Consider the following 26,314-nt stretch of genomic DNA (forward strand, 5'->3'; position numbering starts at 1 on the left):
GCAGACACTTTTATCCAAAGCAACTAATAAAAAGAGTCCTCACAGTCCTCTGTCCTAAACATCACTGAAAATCTGTGGGGAGAGATGAAGAGAGCAGTGAAATCAAGACGGCCCAAGCATCTTGCAGAATTAGAAGCTTTTTGCAGATGAATTGCCGTATAAACCCCAAGTAAGAACTGAAAGACTGCCTACAAAGTGTTTACAAGCTGGGATGCTCCCCAAAAGAGATCTTACTAAGTTCTGACCATGTCAGGAGCCAAAACCTTTGCTTCAGGCCCTCTTCATTTTTTGTTATGTTCTGTACCTGTGAATGATGAAAATGAAAATGCAATCTTGCATAAAATATTAAAGAAATGCGTCACCTTTAAACGTTATGCCTTTGGGCAGGGGTGGGCAAAGTCAGTCCTGGAAGGCCGCAGTGGCTGCAGGTTTTTTTTCTAACCCAGTTGCTTAATTAGAAAGCAATTCTTGCCAATAATTTAATTATATGGCTTGTTCCTGCTTTAACTCTGCTATGGTCAGGCAATTCTCATATCCTAGATTTTTTTTTTCTAAGGATATCATCCAAATGAGTTGAAGTCTAAAACCGGATAAGTAATTCTCAGTCCTTCATTTTTTTCTTTTCACTTTCCTTGCAAGTATTTAATTAAACCAAAAAGTGCATGATAAATACTCACAGGTGTAAATGGAAACAAGCTAAATGGAGAACTGCTGGTTTCTTTTGTTATTTGCCTCTTATTGTTAATAAGGAGCAATTAAAAACAGACTACAAATGTTTAAGACTAAAATAGGCAATAAGGGTTCAAAATCTTAATGAGCAAGACAATGAAAATGAAGCAGAACTGTTATTTGAGCAATAAGTGCTGCTTATTAATCAACTGGGTTGGAACAAAAACCCGCAGCCACTGCAGCCCTCCAGGAATGACTTTGTCCACCCCTGCCTTTGGATGATTGGTTCAGCTTCTGCTCACTTAAATATTCACAGTAACAGACATTTTAAGGAAAGGGGCCGAAACATTTGCATGCTACTCTGTGTGTGTGCGTGTGAATTTCCCCTTGGGATTAATAAAGTATCTATCTATACACTGTAGCGAACGGCCAGGACCCATGCTCGGCTGGGACGCCTAGAAGGACCAGGAATGGGGCTATACCTCCCCTGGACCACAAGAGGGCAGCCGCCCTGGTCTATATGGGGGCCTTGGGATCTGAGCATGGAAGCTCAACCCTATTGGGGCCAATGGCCACCACAGTGGCATGTTGTTTGCGCCCGGAGGATTGGAGAGCCCTGGATGTCAGCACTTCTGCCACACCTGTAAGTGCTGCCAGAAGGAATTCCAGGGACACCCGGGATGCGGCACTTCCTGGTGGATATAAAAGACGCCGCCTCCCTAGAGTAGATGAGCTGGGGTTGGGAGGAAAGGAGGAAAGGTGGAAAGGCAGCAGGAGAAGTCCGGAAGGGAGTGAACCGAATGAAACAAAGGTGCTTGGTGCATGAACACTGTGTTGTGTGCTGGACTATGTAAATAAACATTGTGTGTTTTGGAACATTCTGTGTTGGGTTGAACTACCACAACACCTACACACACACCTGCAATATATCCAGATGTTGTAAGGACCAATAGAACATGATGTAAACCAAATTAAAATCACTTATAATGTGTAGCGACTATGCAATGAGTGCTGCCTAAACAAGACAATTCCAACTCCACAGAAAAACACCTTCTCTTTCCAAAAATGAAACTAGTTACACTATTAGCTGTTCAGCTGCGATGCAAACAAACTCAAGTTACCTTACAGCAAATCAAATTGATCATTCTTTATCCTCAATAAGAGCCAGGGTGAACTATTTGCATAAATTTGAACTTGTTTAGACAGGCTCATGTTTTCGGGCCGAGTAGTCTAAACAGCCACATACAGACTTAACTTTTGATTATACTAATGTTTACAATAAATACACAATGACAGCACTATTTAAACAAACTGGTTTTCACAGAAACCACTCTCTCTTATCAGAACACTATGTGTATTAAGAATACACTTAAAACCATTTTAAAAAGGAATATTACTTGGACCTTCTTGAAAGATTTGAGTAGAACTAGCAAATTAAAAAAAAAACAATAAAATAATAAATGCTCTAATGGCATTGCTCCTTCAAGTTTACAAAGGTTCTCATTTTATTACACTAAGGAAAATCAAAACTCTTAAGTACTTCTATAGCTCAGTCAGAAATGCAGCTATATTTTACTCTTTTTTGGTCCAGCTGAGGTGCACAAGGTCAAATGCACTGGGTTTTTCCTTGTCTTCTTAGTTAAAGCCCATTGCGGCATTTCCTGTGTGATTTTGGGCTATACAAAAATAAACTGTATTGTATTGCATTGTATTGTATTGTTATTAACAAACTGCACAACTAAAAGCATAAAGCATATAGGCAGTATAAAGAAAGACGCCTCACACCTGGACAAAATGGTGAGGAAGGCAGGCTCTATTGTAGGCACGGAGCTGGACAGTTTGACATCCGTGGCAGAGCGACGGGCGCTGAGCAGACTCCTGTCAATCATGGAGAATCCACTGCATCCACTAAACAGGATCATCTCCAGACAGAGGAGCAGCTGACAGACTGCTGTCACCATCCTGCTCCACTGACAGACTGAGGAGACCACATACTATGCGATTCTTCAATTCCACCGGGGGGGGCTGTGGGGGTTGAACATTGAACATTAACATTATACAAAGTTATTGTCTGTTATACCTGCATTTTTATCACTCTTTAATTTAATGCGGTTTTTTCTCAGTATACTGCTGCTGGAGTATGTGAATTTCCCCTTGGGATTAATAAAGTATCTGTCTCTGTGTCTATCTAAAATGGGCTGGTGAACCTGAAACTTCCAAGAAACGTTTCATTTACTGGTATTAAATACTAAGAGTTAAAAAATAGAGCTTCAATTGCACATAAATGTTTGCATGTGTTAATTCTTTTCAAACCTTAAAAGAAATGAAAAATGCAAGGTTTGCCATGTTGACATGGGCTACTAAAATCCCAATGAATGAAAGGTGACAACTTGCTTGCCATATAATGAAAGATAAGGAAAAGCAGACACCGCTCAGACTAGGCCAATGTTTTTATCATGGGGGATTGAGGAAAGTAAATGGGAGCCCTTTATTAACTCGGGTTCTTGAGAAGGATTTTTTTGTGTAAATTATAGCCTTGTGAAGAAAATGTCTGCATTCTTCTGGATTTGTAGTGTACATTTTTTTATATTATAATTTAACTAAAGTACAAACAGTATCCAAACAGTATGAAAGACAATTCATTGGTAATGTCACTGCCACAGTGGTCAGTACTCCTGAATCATATGGCATGTCAGTTCATAACGTGTACATGTGGGTTTTCTCAGGACACTACCATTTCCTCCCATTCCTCGAAGATCTGCAAGTTAGGCTGACTGGCAAAGCCTACCTGTTCCTGTGTAGGTGTGTTTACAGTAAATGTGCTCTGTGAACGCCCAATGTAGTATGTAGGGCTAATTCTGGTCTGTGCCAAAAGCACTCAGGACACAGATGTTGCACTAGGCTTTGTCCTATAACAGATGTGTCCAACACATTCTCACAAACAAACACACACATAAAACTGCCATGTGCCAGCTCAGCACTCCACTTCTTTCTGGAATCAAACAAGTGAAAAACAGAGGATCAACTGCGTCCTAGGGTTGAAAGCAGCACTGCATGTGGACCTAATCCAGGTCCTCAAAATTCTCACAGACATCAATAAAGTTGATCCAACAATATTATTTCAGTTCAAGTTTACTGTCATGCGTACATGGTACACAAAACAATTTATTAGTAACTCTTCTGTTGAGACATACAACAGCACACTACCAATAAAGACACAGAAAAGCAACATTGTGTATTGTCACACATATGCACATGGGACACAGCTAAAGGGCTCAAAAGAAGTCAATTTCCAGTCAGATCAGAGGGTGACAGAGTTCATTAATCCTTTCTCTTATCTCACCAAAGACCAAATGTGGGAAATTCCTCCAGGATCCCTTAACGCCACTTGCGGATCTGTTGTAAAAGGAGATGCCACTTCCGGCTCTGCCCCAGAAAATGTCACTTTCTAAAGACCTCTTTTCCAGTTTCGGTCCCAAGATCCCTCCTCTTCCTGTTTTTCAATTTTATATCCGCCATGTTTCCTAACCGGTTCAGTTCAGTTCTGGGCTCGTCTTTAAAGCCCATTTTTTCAATCATTTTGCATTTTGTAGCCAATTCTCAAGTATATGGGAGTCTGCCCCAAACCTCTTTGTTGTGGCAGGTCTTTTGTATTTTTTTGTGTGTGATTTTGGCCTATATAAAAATAAATTGTATTTTATTGTATTTACCACAGTATATTTATTAAATAAAATGTATGGTATATATACTCAGCAAAAAAAGAAACGTCCCTTTTTCAGGACTGTGTATTTCAACAATAATGTTTTAAAAATCCAAATAACTTTACAGATCTTCATTGTAAAGGGTTTAAACAATGTTTTCCATGCATGTTCAATTAACCCTAATCAATTAATTAACATGCACCTGTGGAATGGTCGTTAAGACCTTAACAGCTTACAGAAAGTAGGCATTTAAGGTCACAGTTCTAAAAACGCAGGACACTAAAGAGACTTGTCTACCGACTGTGAAAAACACCCAAAGAAAGATGCCCAGGGTCCCTGCTCATCTGCGTGAACGTGCATTAGGCATGCTGCAGGGAGGCATGAGGACAGCTGATCATCCTCGCAGTGGAAGACCATGTGTAACAACACCTGCACAGGATCGGTACATCCGAATATCACACCTGCGTGACAGATACAGGATGGCCACAACAACTGCCCGAGTCACACCAGGCACACACAATCCCTCCATCAGTGCTCAGACTGTCCGCAATAGGCTGAGAGAGGCTGGACTGAGGGCTTGTAGGCCTGTTGTAAGGCAGGTCCTTACCAGACATCACCAGCAACAACGCCGCCTATGGGCACAAACCCACCTTCGCTGGACCAGACAGGAGTGGCCAAAAGTGCTCTTTACTGATGAGTCACGGTTTTGTCTCACCAGGCGTGATGGACGGATTCGTGTTTATCGTCAAAGGAATGAGCACGTCTGGGACCTGTTGGATTGGAGGGTGAGGGCTAGGGCCATTCCCCCCAGAAATGTCCAGGAACTTGCAGGTGCCTTGGTGGAAGAGTGGGGTAACATCTCACAGCAAGAACTGACAAATCTGGTCCAGTCCATGAGGAGGAGATGCACTGCAGTACTTCAAGCAGCTGGTGGCCACACCACATACTGACTGGTACTTTTGATTTTGAGCCTCCCCTTCATTCAGGGACACATGGTGAAACATTTTTAGTTTATGTCTTAGGGTGTTGACTCTTTTAGTGTTCATACAAATATTTACACATTAAGTTTACTGAAAGTAAAAACAGTTGAAAGTCAGAGGACGTTTCTTTTTTCGCGGAGTATATTATGTACATATACTGTATATACACATACACACACACACACACACACACACACACAAGGTGGTGCACGATACACTTGTAGAAATCCAAGGTAATAAGTAAAACTGCACAAGGCACCAGCCCATTACAGGGAACACTCATACACACATCAGTACCAAACCAAATTTATTGTTGCTAGGCAACCCAAAAACTAGCTTGTCTCTACGGTATGGGAAGAAAACCAGAAAAGTAAAAACCCTTTACAGTGACACTTGGAGACTGTGCTAACCCTCCTCAGAGTATTTTAAACTTAAAACGGTTCTTTTCACAACATACAGAAATAAAAAAATAACCACTTCAAGATGTTCAGACAAGATTGAGCGATGGCAATAGTTAGTAAAGCTGATTTTTATAAATTGGGGTATACCGTGTGGGTGCTTTTCCACATCAATTCAAAGGTGTGCTTTTTTCACAGGAAGCAATTTGCCATCTGGTGGTTCGTTACTGCACTATAAGATTCTCCAGGAAACATTTAAATCATTATATAATAAAAATAAAGAGGGGGTGGGCGGTTGTTAGGGAGACCACCACATGGCATTTGAATTTATGCCGTACTAGAAGAGACTTCGGGAGGCCAACTTCTTAGCCTATAGCTAGTATGATGTAAAGATACAAGTGTATGTAATATCCTAGTATTTCATATATGTTCTTCAAGACGTTACATAATTTGAACCAGCTATACTTTATCCATGAGACATTGCCCACAATGTTAGGAAATAATTCACTTTCTTGAGCAGGGCAATGTCAAAACCTATGATTTTTGTATAGAACTATGCTTGAACTAAACCAGGCACCCATTGTATTTGCAACAAAACACAAGTGAAACAAAGTTGAAAGAGATAATGTAAATGTATAACCCGAGGGGAGGCAACATTAAGATGTGGGCCAAAAATGGGTAGGCTGTGCAGCATAATAAAGAGCTGCTCATATTGATCTCAGAAAAGGCCATATTTCCTGCACTGTTCGCCACAATGTGTCATGCACGTCAAATAAAAGTCAGCATATTATCATATTTAGCTTCTCTGTGTCACACATGATACATTTGCCATAAAACTTTTTTCCTTTTTAAATATAACTTTGAGTTCATTGACTTTTTCGCTGTGTGGCAATGTTGGGCCAGGGTGGATGGGTGCTTTTTAGCAGTTTATGAATGAAACTCATAAGTTACTCATTGATATCAATGAGCAAATTGGTGAGACAGATGCTCCGGATCTTTTTAATAAATCAATCAAAATACTTGAAAACTGTAATGCGCCGCCGCCCCCCCCCCATAAATAAGCGCTATTAGATATGCTACGCACAAATCACTACTTTAAAACTGTAGTTGCTTCAAAATCGTAAACTTGCTTTAAACTTGATGAAGCAAGCCTGTAGCAAGATAAGCACCTGCTGGCAAAAGTCAATAAAGTTAAATGAGAAAAGGGCTTCCTGTGGCTAGGGTTCAAAAGGCAACGGCTATTCAATTCCCACATAGAAGGCAGTATCAAGGCTTATGCCCTATATTGGATTTGCTCACAACTAGGGTGCTGCTGGCCATGTGAGACAATTCCCAATACATGCATGCAAAGGCAATGTGGCCAAATACTACTTTGACCCAACTCTTAGGTGTCACTATACTTCAGAAACAATTGATTAATTTCCAACTCTAAGTTGGCCCAGTGTACACAAGCAAAGAGTAAGTGGGGTGTAGTATCAATCCATCCCGTACTGGGTTCTGTCTTCCTTTACCTTCAAAACCCACGTGAAATAGCTACGTGGATTCTTTTCCCCTTCTATTGTCAATGTACCGGACTGTTTAATGGAGGAATTAGAATGATTGTAGCCAGACTGTCCTGATGTACACGTGCAGACTTGTCAGTAATAATCACCCTAGACACCCAGTTTTGGAAAAAAGTAAAATGATAGCATTGGACAGAAACCAAATCTGAAAGTCATGCTATCCAACAGTGTGTTCACAACAGGGTCTGTATCAAAGGAGTGACACTTCTTAGGAGTGACAGAAATATCGTTTAAAGGAGTGACATTTTATTGGAGTGACATAACGAGTCAACTACCACACACAACTGAAAGTACGCTCGCCAAAAAAATCGTTGCCGTCTCACCTACCACACAACTAAAAGTACGCTCACCAAAAAAAAAAAAATGTCACACACCTGTCTATAGAAGGTCCCACAGTTGACAGTTCATGTCAGAGCACAAACCAAGCATGAAGTCAAAGGAATTGTCTGTAGACCTCCGAGACAGGATTGTCTCGAGGCACAAATCTGGGGAAGGTAACAGAAAAATTTCTGCCTCTTTGAAGGTCCCAATGAGCACAGTGGCCTCCATCATCCGTAAGTGGAAGAAGTTCAAAACCACCAGGGCTCTTCCTAGAGCTGGCCGGTCATCTAAACTGAGCGATTAGGGGAGAAGGGCCTTAGTCAGGGAGGTGACCAAGAACCCAATGGTCACTCTGTCAGAGCTCCAGAGGTCCTCTGTGGAGAGAGGAGAACCTTCCAGAAGGACAACCATCTCTGCAGCAATCCACCAATCAGGCCTGTATGGTAGAGTGGCCAGACGGAAGCCACTCCTTACTAAAAGGCATATGGCAGCCCGCCTGGAGTTTGCCAAAAGGCACCTGAAGGACTCTCAGACCATGAGAAACAAAATTCTCTGGTCTGATGAGACAAAGATTGAACTCTTTGGTGTAAATGCCAGGCATCATGTTTGGAGGAAACCAGGCACCGCTCATCACCAGGCCAATACCATCCCTACAGTGAAGCATGGTGGTGGCAGCATCATGCTGTGGGGATCTTTTTTAGCGGTAGAAACTGGGAGACTAGTCAGGATAAAAGGAAAGATGACTGCAGCAATGTACAGAGACATCTTGGATGAAAACCTGCTCCAGAGCGCTCTTGACCTCAGACTGGGGCGACGGTTCATCTTTCAGCAGGACAACAACCCTAAGCACACAGCCAAGATACAGTATCAAAGGAGTGGCTTCAGGACAACTCTGTGAATGTCCTTGAGTGGCCCAGCCAGAACCCAGACTTGAATCCGATTGGACATCTCTGGAGAGATCTTAAAATGGCTGTGCACCGACGCTTCCCATCCAACCTGATGGAGCCTGAGAGGTGCTGCAAAGAGGAAAGGGCGAAACTGGCCAAGGATAGGTGTGCCAAGCTTGTGGCATCAGATTCAAAAAGACTTGAGGATGTGTAATTGCTGCCAAAGGTGCATTGACAAAGTATTGAGCAAAGGCTGTGAATACTTATGTACATGTGATTTCTCAGTTTTTTTTATTTTTAATAAATTTGCAAAAACCTCAAGTAAACTTTTTTTCACATTGTCATTATGGGGTGTTGTGTGTAGAATTCTGAGGAAAAAAATGAATTTAATCCATTTTGGAATAAGGCTGTAGCATAACAAAATGTGGAAAAAGTGATGCGCTGTCAATACTTTTCGGATACACTGTATCTTTTTGGGATATACTGATTTGTTACTGCACCTTAAATTTTGCAGGGGTCTCCTTTTAATTTTCTGCTGCTTGCTTTCATTTTTTTCTTTATTTGAGCAAAACAAAGACAGTAATGCCTAGCCCATTAACTAGAAACACAAATGAGAGATGAAACCCAAACTATTAAAAAAAAAAAAAAATCAGAAGCATATCTAGTAAGGCTATGCTAGTTACAAATATAGGGTGGTCCAGATCTAATTATGCAATTTTCATTATGTTATAACAACGTGCAGCGCAGGATGTTGGAGGAATCTGGACCGCCTGCAGTGCATAGGGACACAATCTCCCAAATCAACGAAATGTTTGACCGGACTGGTACCGCCAATCACCTGAAATTGTATTGTTTTCCTGCAATGCATTAAGAGTTGCATAATTAGATCTGGACCACCCTGTATAACTGGAAAAAACTATTGTAAAAGCACTTTTTATCTAGAATTCAAATAGTACTGTAGTGTCAGATTTAAGTGTACAGTCATGACACAGTTAACAACATACTGACTAACAATATCACATTTTAATGACAAGATACAATAAATAAAATCAAACAGTGTTGAAATGTCATCATAAGCAGTTATTTCAGTATTCATATTGATATTAATGTATTATTACTATTATATTAATATTTATTAACTTATATGAAGCATGTATTATGCTAATGCTAAGTTAGGTTACCTTAGGGTAGGTTACATCAAGTCTGCTATATACTTGACGTATCATTGCAGCAAAAATGGCACAAAGGCCTGCCCCTGCATGCTGCTGGAGCTTGCTGGGATTTCGCTGCGTGCTACACACAGAACACAGGGATACACACGAGGTCAAGCGAAAATGACATCAGACATAGAGCCATGTCTCCGCCTCCTTAGTATAACGTCTCGCATTTGAAGATGAAATTGACTAATGACGCACTGATCGGAACCATATGGCGTCATCAAGCAAGACAACAGTAGTTAAATCCTCTAAGTCTAGAGGTCAAAAATTACTTAATCTCAAGAGCTAAAATTACTCTGCAGCCTATTAACAATCAACAGTGTTAAGTGTTCATCTGCTAGAGACAGGTTATAAAATTGGAGAATTCAGTATACAATAAGACTAAAAACCAACAATCTTTCTACATAGACTGGTAGATGCCACTGAAATTATCACACAGCACACCAAGAGAACCTCAAGTTCAGCTAATTGAATACCATAACATTAAGCTTAACAGCAAAGGCTTCCAAGAGAAGAAAAACTATATTTTTCTTCTATTACAAATTCAAATGATCATTTACATCATTTTTCATCTGCAGAAGAACTTCTGGAATGAACATTTAATCTTTATGACCATTATACTGTACATCATATCTTGCAAATACAAGTGCTACTCCTGGACAATTCACACTTGACTGATGCAACTATTATTTCAAAAGTTATACACAACATTCTAGATGAGAACATCTGACTGTATGCTGAAGTCAAAAATATTTTCTCCAGGAAAACTGCATTACAACGATCCTAAACTTGTTGGCATACCTACTAAGGAAAGGAAAGGACTACATGGCAGGAGATTTGGGTTTTTAAAAATGTTTAAGTCAAGCTCTGGGTTCAAAATGAAACTAGAATGTTGTGGGCTAACCTGAAGCAATGTGTTCACGAGAGAAAGGCAAATCTATAACAGTTGAAAGAAGATTTATAAGCGAAGAATGGACATGCATTCCTCAAAGAAGATGTATAATGAGAGGAAACATCTGGTTGCTGTCATAGCTCCTAAAGGATGTGTCACTGCCTACGGACTACCTGCTTCTGCACAGAGTCATGCGAGACAGGAAGCAAGGGACTCTTTAAATTCTATGGTTTTTACATATCAGTGCATCCAATCATCTAGTCCCCACTATGTCTTAAAATTAACCTAACCTCAGGTGACGAACAACACAGAAGAAATTTTCACTTTATCTTGATCTATGGGAAATAGTCAACAAGTTACAAGGCACATGTTAGAAAATAAGTAAACACTTTCTGCTTGCTTATCAGTTAAAAAGGTAATTTGAGCAGAAGTAAACACTTTCTGCTTCCTTATCAGTTAAAAAGGTAATTTGAGCCCAATATGATGAGCTTTTTATTAGCTGATGAATATTTAAAGTGCTAGCACCTTCACGCTGTTCGAAAGTACACCCTATGGCAGTGCGGTCTGAAGCAGTGGTTCCCAAACTCGGACCTGAGGACCCACTGTGACTGCAGTTTTTATTCCAGCCAAATTCACAATAAGTGATAAGAAGTGATCTCATTTATTTAAATGGTCTTTTTTCCCCCATTCTCTTATTTTGCCTTTAGAAATGCATAGCAGTATGATTTTTACATTTATAAGGCATTTAGAAATAATTAGCATTTAAACATTTACCCCTCTTTTGTTGTAGTCCTATTGTTTTGTTTTTTTTTGTGCAGTTTGCACCCTTCATTGAACCTTAATAAATGATAATTAAAGCAAACAGAACTGACAGCCAGGTAAACAACAGAGAATGATGAAAGGCTGCAATAACTTTAGCGAACAGACCCACTAATTAGTACAGGATGGTCCAGATCTAATTATGCAATTATGAAAAGACGAACACATCGCACCAGCTGTTCGACTGCCAACCGTCTTCCCGACATTTTGGAATGCAGGGCAGATGCTGCCATCTATCTGCAACAAAAAGAATTTTTTGTGAATTCTCTATGTAATAAACTTAAGTTATAGTGTAATGAAAATTGCATAACTAGATCTATAGATATTATCTATAAAGTGGTCCACTCTATAGATAATAAATTAAACAAATCCGAACACCTGGAAAAGCAGAATGCAAATCACGCTGAAAACTGTTAAGAGTTATATATACATATATATAAAAAAAAACAAACACTATCCCCTTATAAGTGCTTAGCGCTCACCCACCCGCAGGTTTGGTTTACCGGATATACAATTTAAAGAGATTATTTTCATGGGAATTGCTACATATGCATTATTTTCACTTTTACTTTAAAAACTTTAGTAAACACAATATTTGGAATTAACTTTTCTTCAAGATCGCATTGAATTTTGATTCCGTGTTTTCGCATTGAATTTTGATTCCGTGTTTGGACTTACATCGTGACAACACAACATCTAACTGCCTGTGAGTGAATATCGTTTCTATCTCTGTAATGAATAAAATGACTTTTTCGAATATTTGTCCATGCTCTTTCTTCTTCGCTTCATCATTGATGTGTCATCTAGAACGTATAAAAGTATTGTCTTGATAAAATATATAAGAGCTGGAAGGGCAGGAAGTGTGTCTGCCAAATGCATTCACACAACCGAGGTTAGATGACCGTGGTCTTGTTTGAAAATAGTTGTAAGTAGGGCGTGACTTGAAAGAATCTCATGTTAAAAGTCTCCGTCTCCTGGGACGTTATACTGCACCAATATTTTTTGAATCTTTTAATTCTCGCTGGCATCACGAATTAGACAATCTACAAGTCTCTGACTTAAAGTTTAAATTAGAACAATATATTCAAACTCTTTTCGCTGTTCCGTTATTCCACCGAGTAATAATTTCCGTTTGCGCTAATTTTGATCTTTACTATTTTTTTTTGCAACTTTTGAATTTTCGTACTTCCATTATCTCTAACCTGCTCTGCACGTGTATCATGCCAACATTTTTGGAATCTTTTAATTCTCACAGATACGCCTCTTCATTGGGAAGAAACACTACTTTTTTCCCTGATGGCAACACTAATTAGACGACCAACAAGTCTCTTTTTGAATTCTTTACGATGTTCTATTTTGTCATCCACTCTTTGTCCTTTATTTCCAGCCCTGGGTGTGGTTAAATCTCTTTCTCGCTGGGTGTACAAGTGTCTCTGAGAAAATCATGTCTCGTCTCCTTCCAAGATTTTTTTTTATAATAGAGAGAAGAGATTTACCAAACCTAGTTTTATTATTTCTCCACTGACTCCAAAACACAGAAACTGGGAAATAAGAGCTCACTTCATTGGGCTACAATTAAAACCAGAAAAACCAGCAGCCTCAGTGGGTCCCCAGGACCAAGTTTGGGAAGCACTGATCTCAAAGAAGCAGTTCTATCTGTTCATTCTGCGAAAGGTTACAGAAGACCATTCACACACATTTTTAAATGCATCATTCAACAGTGATAAGTTATTATTCACAAATAGAGAATACTCAAGACAGCTGTCAATCTTCCCAGAAGTGGAGTTCCCTTAAAGATTCACAATGAATTGCAACATGTCACAGTTTACCTTGACAGTGACATTCATGTCTCTGATGACTCTTCCTATGAAGTCAGTAGACAGGCTGGGAGAGCATGGGGGGTCATGAGGTCGCTGGAAAGGGGTGTGTGGCGCTCCCAATATTTATGCAAAAGAATGAAGGTCCAAGTCTTTAGAGCCCTGGTGCTTCCCGTCTTGCTATACGGTTGCGAGACATGGATGCCATCCAGTGACCTGAGACAAAGACTGGACTCCTTTGGTACTGTGTCTCTCCAGAAAATCCTTGGGTACCGTTGGCATGACTATGTCAAATGAGCGGTTGCTCAATGAGTCCCGAATGAGGCACATTACCTGCTTTGTGAGGGACTGTCAGTTATGGCACTACGGCCATGAGGCACTGTACCAGTGCTTGCCCCCCAACTTGACTTGAAAGTTTATGATTTTGCAATGAACATGCATTTCTTACATGGAATGGTAGCATAGGAAAAGCACTTTATTGGCAAATAAGAATATCAGAGCTTAGCTCAGGTTTACAAAGTCACATCTTAACAAACCACCAGTCTAGGACAAATACACAATAGACACATATGATTAATGTGCGGCTGTTTAATCATTATGAACAACACCATGTTTTATAAAAGCCAAATATGATCAATCACTGTAGTACCTCATGCCAACCATCAAACATGAGGGTTGGTGATAAGATTTTTTTTATTTATTTTTTTACACCCACAGAACCTGGATACTTCCTAGTCACTGAGTCACTATAAATCCAGAACAAAATGTGAAGTCATTAATCATTTTGGCCAAAAATTTATTATTAAATAGGATAATGCTGTTAAACCAACATCTAAGGTTTTTGAAGGACCAGGTCAAAATCTAAAATTCCAACGAGATGCTCTAGCCAGACTTAAGGACAAATGTACCTGAAAGAACAATGCCAAACATAGATGAGCTCAAACAGTTTTAAAAAGAAAAATGGGACAAACAATCTCCAATACAATCCAAGAGACTGAATGACTCAAACTTACAATGAGGTCTGCAGTAAGTTAATAGTCCTAAATCTGGCTTTAAATTGGGGAGTTTACTTGCTTTTATAAATACCTGAACTACTTTGTATTTACCTCTTTTTAAATTTCATCACATAGTTCCTGCTTACACTTTTTATTTTTTGCTGCATTTGACTTTACCTCTTTAAAATCTGATGAAACAATAAAGAGAGATAATGGGGGGTAAGCTCTGCTACAAGATGTTATCCAAACATTAAGATGCTCTTACCAACAGTAAACCTTTCTAGGGCTAGAACAGATTCCAAAGTTAACACGAGCTCTTGATTATTTATATTTTTGTCTCAAAAGCAAAAAAAAAAAAAAAATAACTAAAAAAAAATAATTGGAGTTCCCCTCAGATCCGCCTACAAATTCAGTTACTTACTGAAATAAGAATTTGTTGCTTGCTTCTGAGAAATCTGACATTATCGTAATGAACTTCCCCTTTTGATTTTGGGCATCTTACTCAGCAACATTCCACAGAATATATTAAAGAGCACAGAACACTATAACAGAAACCACACTCAAAACTGGCATCCGCTAGATGAAGTAGAACCAAATGCTGAAATATTAATATGTTAAGAATGACAAACCTGCTTTGAACTGGGTGTTAAGTGGTATTCGCCCCTAATCAAAGAAGTACTCGTAAAGCTGGAATTATTACACGTCACTTCAGGCTTCTCTAGATAAATACAGTACAATGGAAAGGTTACTATAAAAAGGCTTGGGTATGGGGAGTTTCTCTCATTACACAATCAGCACTATGTTCTAAATAAGCTTTGTATTTGGTTGTTTAACACTATTTCTGCTATCACTAGTTTATTAAATGAAAAGCCTGTTTTTCCATTCCACCCTACATTTACTGGCCATGTTGTGCTATAAATACATGTATGCCAAAAAGCCAAAACGTCTGGACTCATACAGAAATTTACATTTTTTTTTTTTTTTTATCTCATCTAGTGTGATGGATGGCCAGGGCCCACGCCTGGCCGGGCGCCCCTGCAGCATATGTTCCAGGCATGGGAAACCCAGTATCTCACCCCTGGCAGCCTCCCAGGGTTGCAGCAGTGCCTCGGACTCCCACAGGGCATCATGGGGGTTGGAGTTTGGTGCAGCCCTGTTGGGTTGCACAGGTGCCGCCAGGGGGTGCTGCAGCAGGAGCTGCTAACGCCTTTTGGGCACTAGTTTCGCCACACCTGGAAATGCAGTCGGATGTCAGCAATCAAGCATCTGGAGCACTTCCGGGTACCTAATAAAAGGAGCCAGCAGCCACCACTCATTGGCCAGAATCAGGAGGAGGAGTGGTGGTACCAAAAGAGAGGAGTGTGGCGTGTTTTAAGTGCTTAATTTGTACACTTTGGGACTATGTTGTGCCTGTGGGGATTACGGGGAAGACGTACCCCAAAGGTGAAGAACAATAAGCGTTTATTTATTTTATACGTGCTTACCATGTCCATCTGTCTCGAGTCAGGCGTTTATACAGCACCTTGTCACACTAGATACCCTTAAACCGATTTAAAAATGCAGCCAATACTAGTATTGCTAATTGCTATTCATGCTTGGAATGACTGAGTTTTCATAGGACTCCACAGCTCCAGCAGCTATTTTTTTTCCAGTATCTTAATGATAAACTTCCTTAGCTTATCCTTTGTCAGATACAAATGCTAAACGGTTTTGACAGAAACCTCAACTTACGTAATTGCATTAGCACTGCTGAAACCGGTTATTCTGTTCACTTGGATTGCAAGGTGCTCACATTCATAAAGTTCAGTTCTGGGTTCAAAAGTGGCTAATGTGAAAACGACTTTCTCAAGAAACACGTTGATATAGTGTTATTTTACTTAATGAAGGTTATTCCATATGACTTCTGTAATGAGGACTTCATACAAAGGTGTCTATTACTGTCTTGAGAGAAGAGGACAAACTGAATTGAGAAAGCACAGATGTACAACTGAGCAAGAGGATGAAAGACATCAGAAACAAACGACTTACAGGTCCTCAGCTGGCTTCTTCCTTAACTACACCTCAAATACCAGTGTTATTTGAATCTACAAAAAAATGATTCCAGGATGCTAGCCAGAGAGACAGAGTTTCCAAGAAAAAGCCAGATCTGAAACTGGAAAATAAAAAGTGTAAAATGGGCAAAAAGAGAACAGACATTGGACTGAAAGAGCATATTATGGGGTTGGCATCTCAGGATCGTCTTTTCTCTGCTGCAGATCACACTGCTATTTGGCATGAACTTAAGGGAGAAGCCAACTGAGGACCTGTAAGACATTTGTTTCTCAAACAATGCCTCCTTTGCAGTTTGTGTAACTGGGCCTTCCCTTTATTTTCCAAAACTGGTTAGGTTCATTTTGCCCTCTTCTCTCAAAAGTGTTATAGAAAACTTTCTAAGAAACCATCAGTTTCTTGGCAATCTATTGGGGGGGGAAAAATAATACACTGAACGTGTTTCTTGAGAAAGCCCTTTGATTTTGCCACTTTTGAATTGAACTTTAGGAATGCCAGCACTCTGCAACCCAAATGAACCAAATAGCAGGTCTCAGCAGTGCTACTGCAATTTAAAAGGCTTCTCTAATAACCAATCAGCATTTAAAATGACTAATTAAGGATAACATAAGGGAGTTGACCATTAGATTACACAGAATGAATGGCTGCTGAAAGTGGGGCTTTGCAGTTCTATGTAAATAAGAAAGAAAGAAAAAAGAGCACTGATTTAGCAACACTAGTAATGTCTTTGCTCTATTTTTAAATCAATTTAGTGATATCTTAATAACGTATCAATTTCTATTAAAAACATGAAAATTTCTTGGTGTGTCCAGACTTCTGAATGGTAGTGCACAGGCTCATTTTTTTAGTTTTATTCAGATGTGATGTTAATGTATTAATATTCATTACCATAGCTAATTTGTTTTAATTTTTTTTACCAGCTTTGGAACTTTATATTGTACAGGGCTCAACATTAGCAGAGGCCAGGTTGTCACTGGCATCCATTTTGAGGCCAATACTTTTAACCCGTGGTCGCCAAGAATATCAACCTTGGTTTTTTTTTCTCATTATGTGCAACTGGCTGATTGGATTATTACTTGCCAAATGCTAGCCTATTTTATGATTAAAATATGTAAACCGTGTACATGCCTACAACTGTACTTCCTTTGATCTGGATCTACCCTAACTACAAAGAGAACTGTTTCATGTATGTTAGGTAGAATGCCCAGAGGGGACTGGGCGGTCCTGTGGCCTGGAACCCCTGCAGATTTTGTTTTTTCTCTCCAGCCGTCTGGAGTTTTTTTTTGTTTGTTTTTTCTGTCCACCCTGGCCATCAGACCTTACTCTTATTCTATGTTAATTAGTGTTGTCTTATTCTAATTCTTACTTTGTCTTTTAGTTCTCTTTTCTTCATCAAGTAAAGCACTTTGAGCAACATTATTTGTATGAAAATGTGCTATATAAATAAATGTTGATGATGTTCCTAACGTTCCTTCATGCAGGTGAAGCAAGTGTACAAAAAAAAAAAAAGAAAGAATGGCTGCTGTGCAAAGAAATGCAGACAAGAGGAACGTTAAAAGTCTCCTTTAGCGCCTTGAGAGAGACAAACGTAAAGGGCTGAGAACTCCAACAGAAATGACTGCTGCTCTTACATACAAAGGATGGTGTATGTAAGGACGATGCATTTGCCCAAAACATTAACATTTATATGTTACTTACATAAATGTCAGATCGAATTTTATTTACCTTGAGTTATTTACTTACTTCCTGCAGCGTAAAGTCACAAGCAGACTGCAGAGAGCATGCTCAAAAAAGACATGTAATGCCAGAAAAAATGCCTGCTGACACTTTAGTATGCAAGCAATGGTACGAGAATGCAGTTAACACTTTTTTTGGGGCACATACAATGTCCAGATCTAAAGACTAGCATAGAGAGTCACTTGCGTACTGAACAGTCTATAGCTGCAGGTGGAAGCTGCCGTCACTGCACTTTGTATGTTAGAGCCAGATCGAATGTTATTTACCTTTATTTATTCACTTACTTCCTACAGCGTAAAGTCACAAGTAGAGTGCAGAGCTTCCCATGTACATATATACACACACACACACACAAAGTACAGCGATGGCAAAAGTGCATTCTTGCTCCGATCTAGAACCGCATTATGATCCGAGTTCACCTTTGTTATAGCGCATCTATGTGAAAAGAGCAGTGTCAAACGCAAGGGGGTGGGGGTTTAGGAGTGGGATCGTGAACGCAGCTGAGAGAATAAAACTGAATTAAAAAAAAAAACAAAGCTAACCTTTACAAGTATCGTAAATTACACCAGCTGTTACAGACTGGAATCAAATGTCTGTTTTTATTCTAAAATAGTAAGAATAAGAGCAGCTCACTTCTCAAAACGGACTCATCCGGGATCAAACCCGTGAAGTTTTGATTACCAATCAAGGTGAGACGGATCAACGAGTTTTTTCGTAGGCTCTGGTAATTATAGTGTTAAAGTGTGTGAAAATAAAATATACAGTAACTGCATCATGCGCCAGGAAAAAAGTCATCCATGATGGAACTAAAGCTAAAAAGCTGAACACTACCAATTTAACAAGACATTTAAGATTGCATCACACAGCAGAATATGTTGACTTCCAACTATTTTCATTCTATATGAGTAGAAACAATATTCCTTCACTTCTTTTCGATCATTTCTTCAAAGTACTGCAATGTTAATAAAATCATTAAAACACCAAAGTAGCACAGTGAAAGCCACTAGATAAAATGCAGCTGTTGATTATTCTGCAAATAAATGTAAACAAAATACAGTCTTAAGAGCTTACAGATGCTTAAATCCTACTCTGGTAGCATAAGGTGCAATGCTGAAACCAACATGGCAAGGGGGCACCACCCGCATTGCGCAGCATCCTCACACACATCTGCAAAATGATACTAGACCAATTTACACACATTCATCCACTGTCAAAAATAATAAAACAACATTCTGAAACCCACTTAATCCATTTCTGGTTTACAGGGGAAGGGGGTTCAACCTATCCTGACAGCATTGAGGACAAGGCAGGCAGTCAATGGCAGTTCCACAATCATTCCAGACCTTTTTTTACAGTCGTTAAATTAAACCTCACAGCTCTAACAAAAGTATATTTTGTAAGATTACCAGTGTTCATAAGCCTTCTGCCTGATTATACCTCAATATATGATCACGTTACTGTCTAAAACAAGAGGTACCCAACTCAGATCCTGGAGGGCCAGAGTGGCTACAGGTTTTCCTTCCTGACACTTTCTTAGTCAGTGACAAATTTCTGCTGTTAATGGACTTATTTCCCCTTCATTATTTACTGCCTTGTTTTGCCATGTCCACCAAAAATCGCTTCTTTCTCTCATGTCAAGAGAGCCAATTGATGACCAGCAAATTCTGGGCCTCAACCTTTAACCAATATCACTCCAGCCAGTTTATTTAGAAGTTGGTTTTTGTTGTTAATTAAGCCCAATATTTAATTTTGTGGTTTGTTGGTGCTCTCATTCTGCCACAACAGACATTTCCAAAACTATTGATTTTCTTTTTTCTAAGAGCACTGCCAAAATGTTTCATGGACCTGAGCAGATCAACATTACTGAGACCTTCACCCTTCTTTATTGATGGGCACAGATTAGCTGTTCATGGTTTTGTATGTTGTTATTGTTCTGCTGCTAATTAAGGAAAATAAAACAACTGAGGGTGTACTCACACTACGCACATTTGTTTGTATCGTGTCCAAGTGCGGCTGTCCACCCCTTCCTACTCCCCCACTAGCCTGCACTCACAATGCGCTTAACATTCTGGGATAACGCTCTACCCTCTTACAGATTTATTAACATTCTGGGATAACGCTCTACCCTCTTACAGATTTATTGACTATGCAGCGCAACATTTTGCTGTTAATCGTGCTGCACGTCCAAAAAGATTTTTATAGTGACAATGTTAAGGGAGGAATTGGCAGCTTTTCTTGCCAACTAAAATTCTCGCTCATGTGCAAGGTGCAAGTAAACACCTATTTTTAACTCAAAAGATATTGAATGAAATGATAATTGCACTGTTTGACTTGTCTCATCATTGACATCATGTCGGCTTTTCCGTGCTCAAGCACACTTAGCGATCACACAGTTCCTGAATGCTACTGAATCGTGCTCAGGCCCACCTCTTCCAAGCAGGCCAGGGCACAGTACAACTGGCCCGGTACAGACTCCATCACACTAGTCAAATGAACTACACCAGGGGTGGGCAATGTCAGTCCTGGAGAGCTGCAGTGGCTACAGGTTCATTCCAACCCAGTTGTTTAATTAGAAAACAATTACTTGCCAATCTCAGAACTTATTTAATCTTACGACTTGTTACTCTGCAATGCAAGGTTCTTATATCAATAGATTTTTTTTCCTTTCCAATGATATCATCCAAAATTATTTTTGCGCCTAAAACAAATTTTCAGTCTGTCACATTTTTCTATTAAGATTTTTATTAAATCAAACAGTGCAGAATGAACACACACACACACAAATATAAATGGAAACAATCTAGATGGAGAACTTCTGGCTGCTTTGTCATTTAAATCTTATTGCTGATAAGGAGCCATTAAAACACTGAATGCAGTCGTTTAAGATTGAAATAAGCAATTAAGGGTGGGGAACCTTAACAAGAGAGACCACTAAAATGAAGCATCAAAATGTCACTTAAGCAATAAGGGCTTCCTCAGCAATAATTGACTACTCATTAAGAAACTGGGCTGGAACAAAAACCTGCAGCCACTGTGGCCCTCCAGGACCGACATTGCCCACCCCTGAACTAGACTTTGTGGGGTTAAATGTGGACAAACGAACTCGGGCACGGAATGACTTTCCTGTGTGAGTACACCCTAAGGCACGGGTGGGCAGATTCAGTCCTAAAGGGCAGCAGTGGTTGCAGGTTTTTCTTCCAACCCACTTGCTTAATTAGAAAGCAATCCTTGTCAATAATTTAATTTCATGGTTTGTTAGTGCTTTAACTCTGCTATGTCAGGTCATTCTCATATCCTAGATTTTCTTCTCCTTTCTAAGGATATCATCCAAATGATTTGAAGTCTAAAAACAGATGATTTATTCTCAGTGCTTCACTTTTTTCTCTTCACTTTCCTTCCAAGTATTTTATTAAACCCAACAGTGCATGATAAATACACACAGGTGTAAATGGTAACAAGCTAAATGGAGAAATGCTGGTTTCTTTTGTCATTTGCTTCTTATTGCTAATAAGGAGCAATTAAAAACCAAGACTACAGCTGTTTAAGACTAAAAAAAAAAACAATATGGGTTCAAAATCTTAACAAGCAAGACAACTGAAGTGAAGCAGAAGTGTTACTTGAACAATAAGTGCTTCTTATTAAGCAACTGGGTTGGAGCAAAAACCAGCAGCCACTGTGGCCCTCCAGGACTGAATCTGCCCATCCCTGCCCCAAGGGATCAGAGTCTTGAAAAGCATTTAAAAATCAAGGCAGAAGAAACTAGTTACCGGCAATAAATAGCCACTAATGACGGAAATGGCTAGAATGAAAAATGGGAGCCACAGTGTCCCTCCAGGATCAGAATTAGGACCCTACCTGCATGCTATATCATAATAACTATTCACAGTGGCTCCAAAATCCATACTGACCCCAACTCTCTCTTCTGTTTCTTTTTCCGGTTTCTTTGTGGTGGCAGCCTGCTCCACCACCACCTACTCAAAGCATCATGAGGCACCAACATTGATGGACTGAAAGCCAGAAGTCTACGTGACCATCATCATCAGGTCCTTCCATGAAAACAACAACATTTATTTCTATAGCACATTTTCATACAAACAGTAGCTCAAAGTGCTTTACATATTAAAGAATAGAAAAATGAAAGACACAATTATAAAACAAAATAAATCAACATTAACATCGAATAAGAGTAAGGTTCAATGGCCAGGGGACAGAAACAAAAAAACTCCAGACGGCTGGAGAAAAAATAAAAAATAAAATAAAAAAAAATAAAATCTAAATACAAAAACCCTAAATACAAAGAGGACTGTTTGACTAATGTTAGGTAGATTGCCCAGAGGAGACTGGGCGGTCTCTTGGTCTGGAACCCCTACAGATTTTATTTTTTTCTCCAGCCTTTGGAGTTTTTTGTTTTTCTGTCCACCCTGGCCATCAGACCTTACTCTTATTCTATGTTAATTAATGTTGACTTATGTTTATTTTTTATTGTGTCTTCTATTTTTCTATTCATTTTGTAAAGCACTTTGAGCTACATTTTTTTTGTATGAATATGTGCTATATAAATGTTGATTGATTGATTGATATATTGGACCAATTTATAGTCAATACATATCACATATTCATCCACATTCAAGAATAATAATAATACAACATTCTCTAACCCCCATAATCCAATTCTGGGTTACAGAGGGTGGGCTTAAACCAATCCTGCCTACATCAGGGTAATGCAGGCAGTTCACCATAGGCCCACAATCATTACAGACCCTTTTACAGTTGTTAATCAGTCAGCAAAACACTACTATGTTCTTTTGTAATATAATTTTTCAGAAAACAAATTAATTCCTAAACAGTGACAGATGCACATCAAGAACCGACAATGGAAGAAACGTTAGATAATTGTCCAGTAAAGCAATTTGCAGTCGATGTGTGTAAAATATTAATCCACATTCAATATCAATGATAATAATAAAATATTATCAAACAGACATAATGGATTACAGAGGGTGGGCTTACGCCTATCCGGACTACATCAGGGTAATGTAGGCAGTTCATCATAGGTCACAATCATTACAGACCATTTTACCGATTAAAATATTCATCCACATTCAATAATAAATAATAAAATAATATTCTCAAATGCACTTAATCCAGCCCTGGGCCACAGTGGGTTGGATTCAGCCGATCCTGCCAGCATCAGGGGTAAGGCAGGCAGTCTATCACAGCCCTACAATCACTCCGGACCATTTTACAGTGGTTAATTAACCTTAAACTCACAGCTGCAGCAATACACTACTACATACATTTCGTAATACCTCCACTATTTATAAGTCTTAGCCTGAATATAGTTCACTATATCCAATCAGATATTACAGCATGAATGGTGACAGATGCACAGCAAGACATAAACCTGGAAGGGACTTCAAAACATAACTGCACAGTAGATGGACATCACACATTCAATAATAATAATAATAATAATAATACAGTCTCAAACCCACTTAATTCATTTCTGGGTTACAGTGGCTCAGGTTCAGCCTATCCTGACATCCCTGGGGGCAAGACAGGTAGTCCATGACAGGCCCAGAATCATTCCAGACCATTTTACATTGGCTGATCAACCTAAAACACGCAGCTGTAGCAATACACTACTACACTTCTGCCCAGAGGGGACTGGGCAGTCTAATGGTCTGGAATCCCTACAGATTTTATTTTTTTCTCCAGCCGTCTGGAGTTTTTTTTTGTTTCTTCTGTCCACCTTGGCCATTGGACCTTACTCTTATTCTATGTTAATGTCGACTTATTTTACTTTCTTACTGTGTCTTATTTTTCTATTCTTCATTATGTAAAGCACTTTGAGCTACTTTTTGTATGAAAATGTGCTATATAAATAAATGTTGTTGTTGTACATACATTTCATAATACCTCCACTATTTATATGTCTTAGCCTGAATATAGTTCACTATATCCAATCACATATTACTGCATGAACCGTGGCAGATGCACGGCAAGACATACCCTGGAAGGTACTTCAAATCATAACTTCACAGTGGATAGCATCCATCCATCATCCAACCCGCTATATCCTAACACAGGGTCACGGGGGTCTGCTGGAGCCAATCCCAGCCAACACAGGGCACAAGGCAGGAAACAACCCCCAGGCAGGGCGCCAGCCCACCGCAGGGCACACACTAGGGACAATTTAGAATCTCCAATGCATCACACCTGCATGTCTTTTTTTTTGAGGGAGGAAACCCAAGCAGACAAGGGGAGAACATGCAAACTCCAGGACCCGGGAAGTGAACCCAGGTCTAATTACTGAGAGGCAGCAGTGCTACCACTGTGCCACCCGGATAGACATCATACATTCAATAATAACAATAATAGTACAGTCTCAAACCCACTTAATTCAGGTCTGGGTTACTGAGGCTCAGGTTCAGCCTATCATGACATCACTGGGGGCAAGGCAGATAGTCCTTCACAGGCCCTCAATTATTCCAGACCATTTTACAGTAACTAACCCACCTAAAACATCACGGCTGTAGCAAAACACTACTAAGTACATTTCATAATACTGTATTAATAGCTCACCGTATACGATTACGTTAGTCCATCTCAGGCCCACAATCATTGCCTCCCATTTAACTGTCACTAATCAAGGTAAAACTCATAGCTGTAGAAAAAAACAAACTACTACATATTTTGTAATATTTCCACTACCTACAAGTCTTTTACCTGAATATTGCTAACCATATACAATCACGTATTACTGTCTAACCAGTGGCAGGTGCATGACAAAAACAGACCATAAAAAAAAAAAAAAAGTTGAGACCATAACTGTACAAGTTCTCTGCCTGCAATTCAGCTTGAAGTTTTCAATAATGACTTAACATATGACATGACACGAGCATGCAAAGTAAGAAATGCTTATATGCGGGTAGTGTGGCGTGGTGGTTAATAATTTATACTTAAAAACCCTGAGGTTGTGCGCTCAAATCCTGCCACCGACACCGTGTGAACATAAGCAAGTCACTAAAACTGCCTGTGCTGCAACTGAAAATAAAAAACACAAAAAAAGTAACCATTTCGTATCTGAAATTATGTAAATCGCCTTGGATTAATAAGTACTTGAAAATGAAAGAACTCAAATCAAAATCCATGCTCGGAGGCGACAGAAGAGACGTGACGCATACCCTTCTCATATAATTTTAATTCAATTTTTAAAAATTACGCTACATGATATAGTACGTACAGAAAAGTTTCACCAGATTGCCGTCTTATTTAAATAGTACACACATGCGATATCAATGAGGATCGACCCGATTAAGAGTAACAATAAATCTAATATTAAGTGTTTAAGGACTTGGATTACCTGAATGTTCAGTTAACGGACTTTTAAAGACACGATGCAAAAAGACAGAACGATGCTAAATCTGAGACAATACCACTTATCTGCGGACATATAAGCTAATAAAGTACCAGCAAAAGAAATCCTACATTCCAGACAGATGTAGCAACCATAGGACAGAGAATATTAAACCAGAAGTGTAGCGCCGTTATTTTTTCTAGGAATGGGAAAAAAAAACTTGGTGAAAGTTCGCGAAAGAGCCCGAACACACGCTTTTCACCGTTTGATTCAGACACACTACATTACTTGGCGGGTCAGCACTCTTTTTTTATTTTAACCTTGATGTTCAGTAAACGAGGTTGCTAATAAAGCAGAAATAAATGACACGTCTCTATTAAGTGAGGGAGAGAAGATGCGTACGGGTTGAAGTTCTCTGAAAACACCGAAGGCTTTCGAACGATTTGGGCCAGAAAAGAAGTTAAGGCCAAGACAACTTCGTCTATTCCATCATCGACTAACATCACATATCACACTTCCAATAATCCTGCACCCATTATTTAGGTGAAAACCAAATGAGGAAAAAAAAATGTAAAACTCTTGACGTAAATACGGATCGGGCCTGCTCCACTCTACCCTCCCACTTTACTATCGCAGCACTGGTCCAGTTCCCGACCACTCTTCTAATTCAAAAGCCACCTGGCATCAATGCTTCTGGGCCCTAGTTGCATAAACCTATCGCACAAAAAAATAAAAAGCTTTTGCAATAATATTTAAAAAAATTAAAAAAAAATATGCAAGAAATGGCCCCATAGCACTCTTACCAGCTGCTCCTGGGCTGTCAGACCCTCCGCCATCTTGGACTTGCAGCAGAAGCAGCACTGCCCTGGCTCCGCCCCACGCCTCGTTTTGAATGAACGGAGTACAGACG

At 39.5% G+C, this 26,314-nt stretch overlaps 1 protein-coding gene across 1 annotated transcript in view; it reads right to left on the reverse strand.

The window, feature by feature from the left end:
- Nucleotides 1–26,314, reverse strand: part of ptpn9b (protein tyrosine phosphatase non-receptor type 9b) — a 103,305-nt gene extending 76,991 nt beyond the window's left edge. The window contains exon 1 of the mRNA XM_039758227.1: nt 26,208–26,314. Coding sequence (XP_039614161.1) covers nt 26,208–26,240 — 33 coding nt within the window. The 5' untranslated portion in view covers nt 26,241–26,314. The remainder of the gene's footprint in view (nt 1–26,207) is intronic.

This window comes from Polypterus senegalus, chromosome 7, assembly GCF_016835505.1.
Source record: "Polypterus senegalus isolate Bchr_013 chromosome 7, ASM1683550v1, whole genome shotgun sequence".
Taxonomy (NCBI): Eukaryota; Metazoa; Chordata; class Cladistia; order Polypteriformes; family Polypteridae; genus Polypterus; species Polypterus senegalus.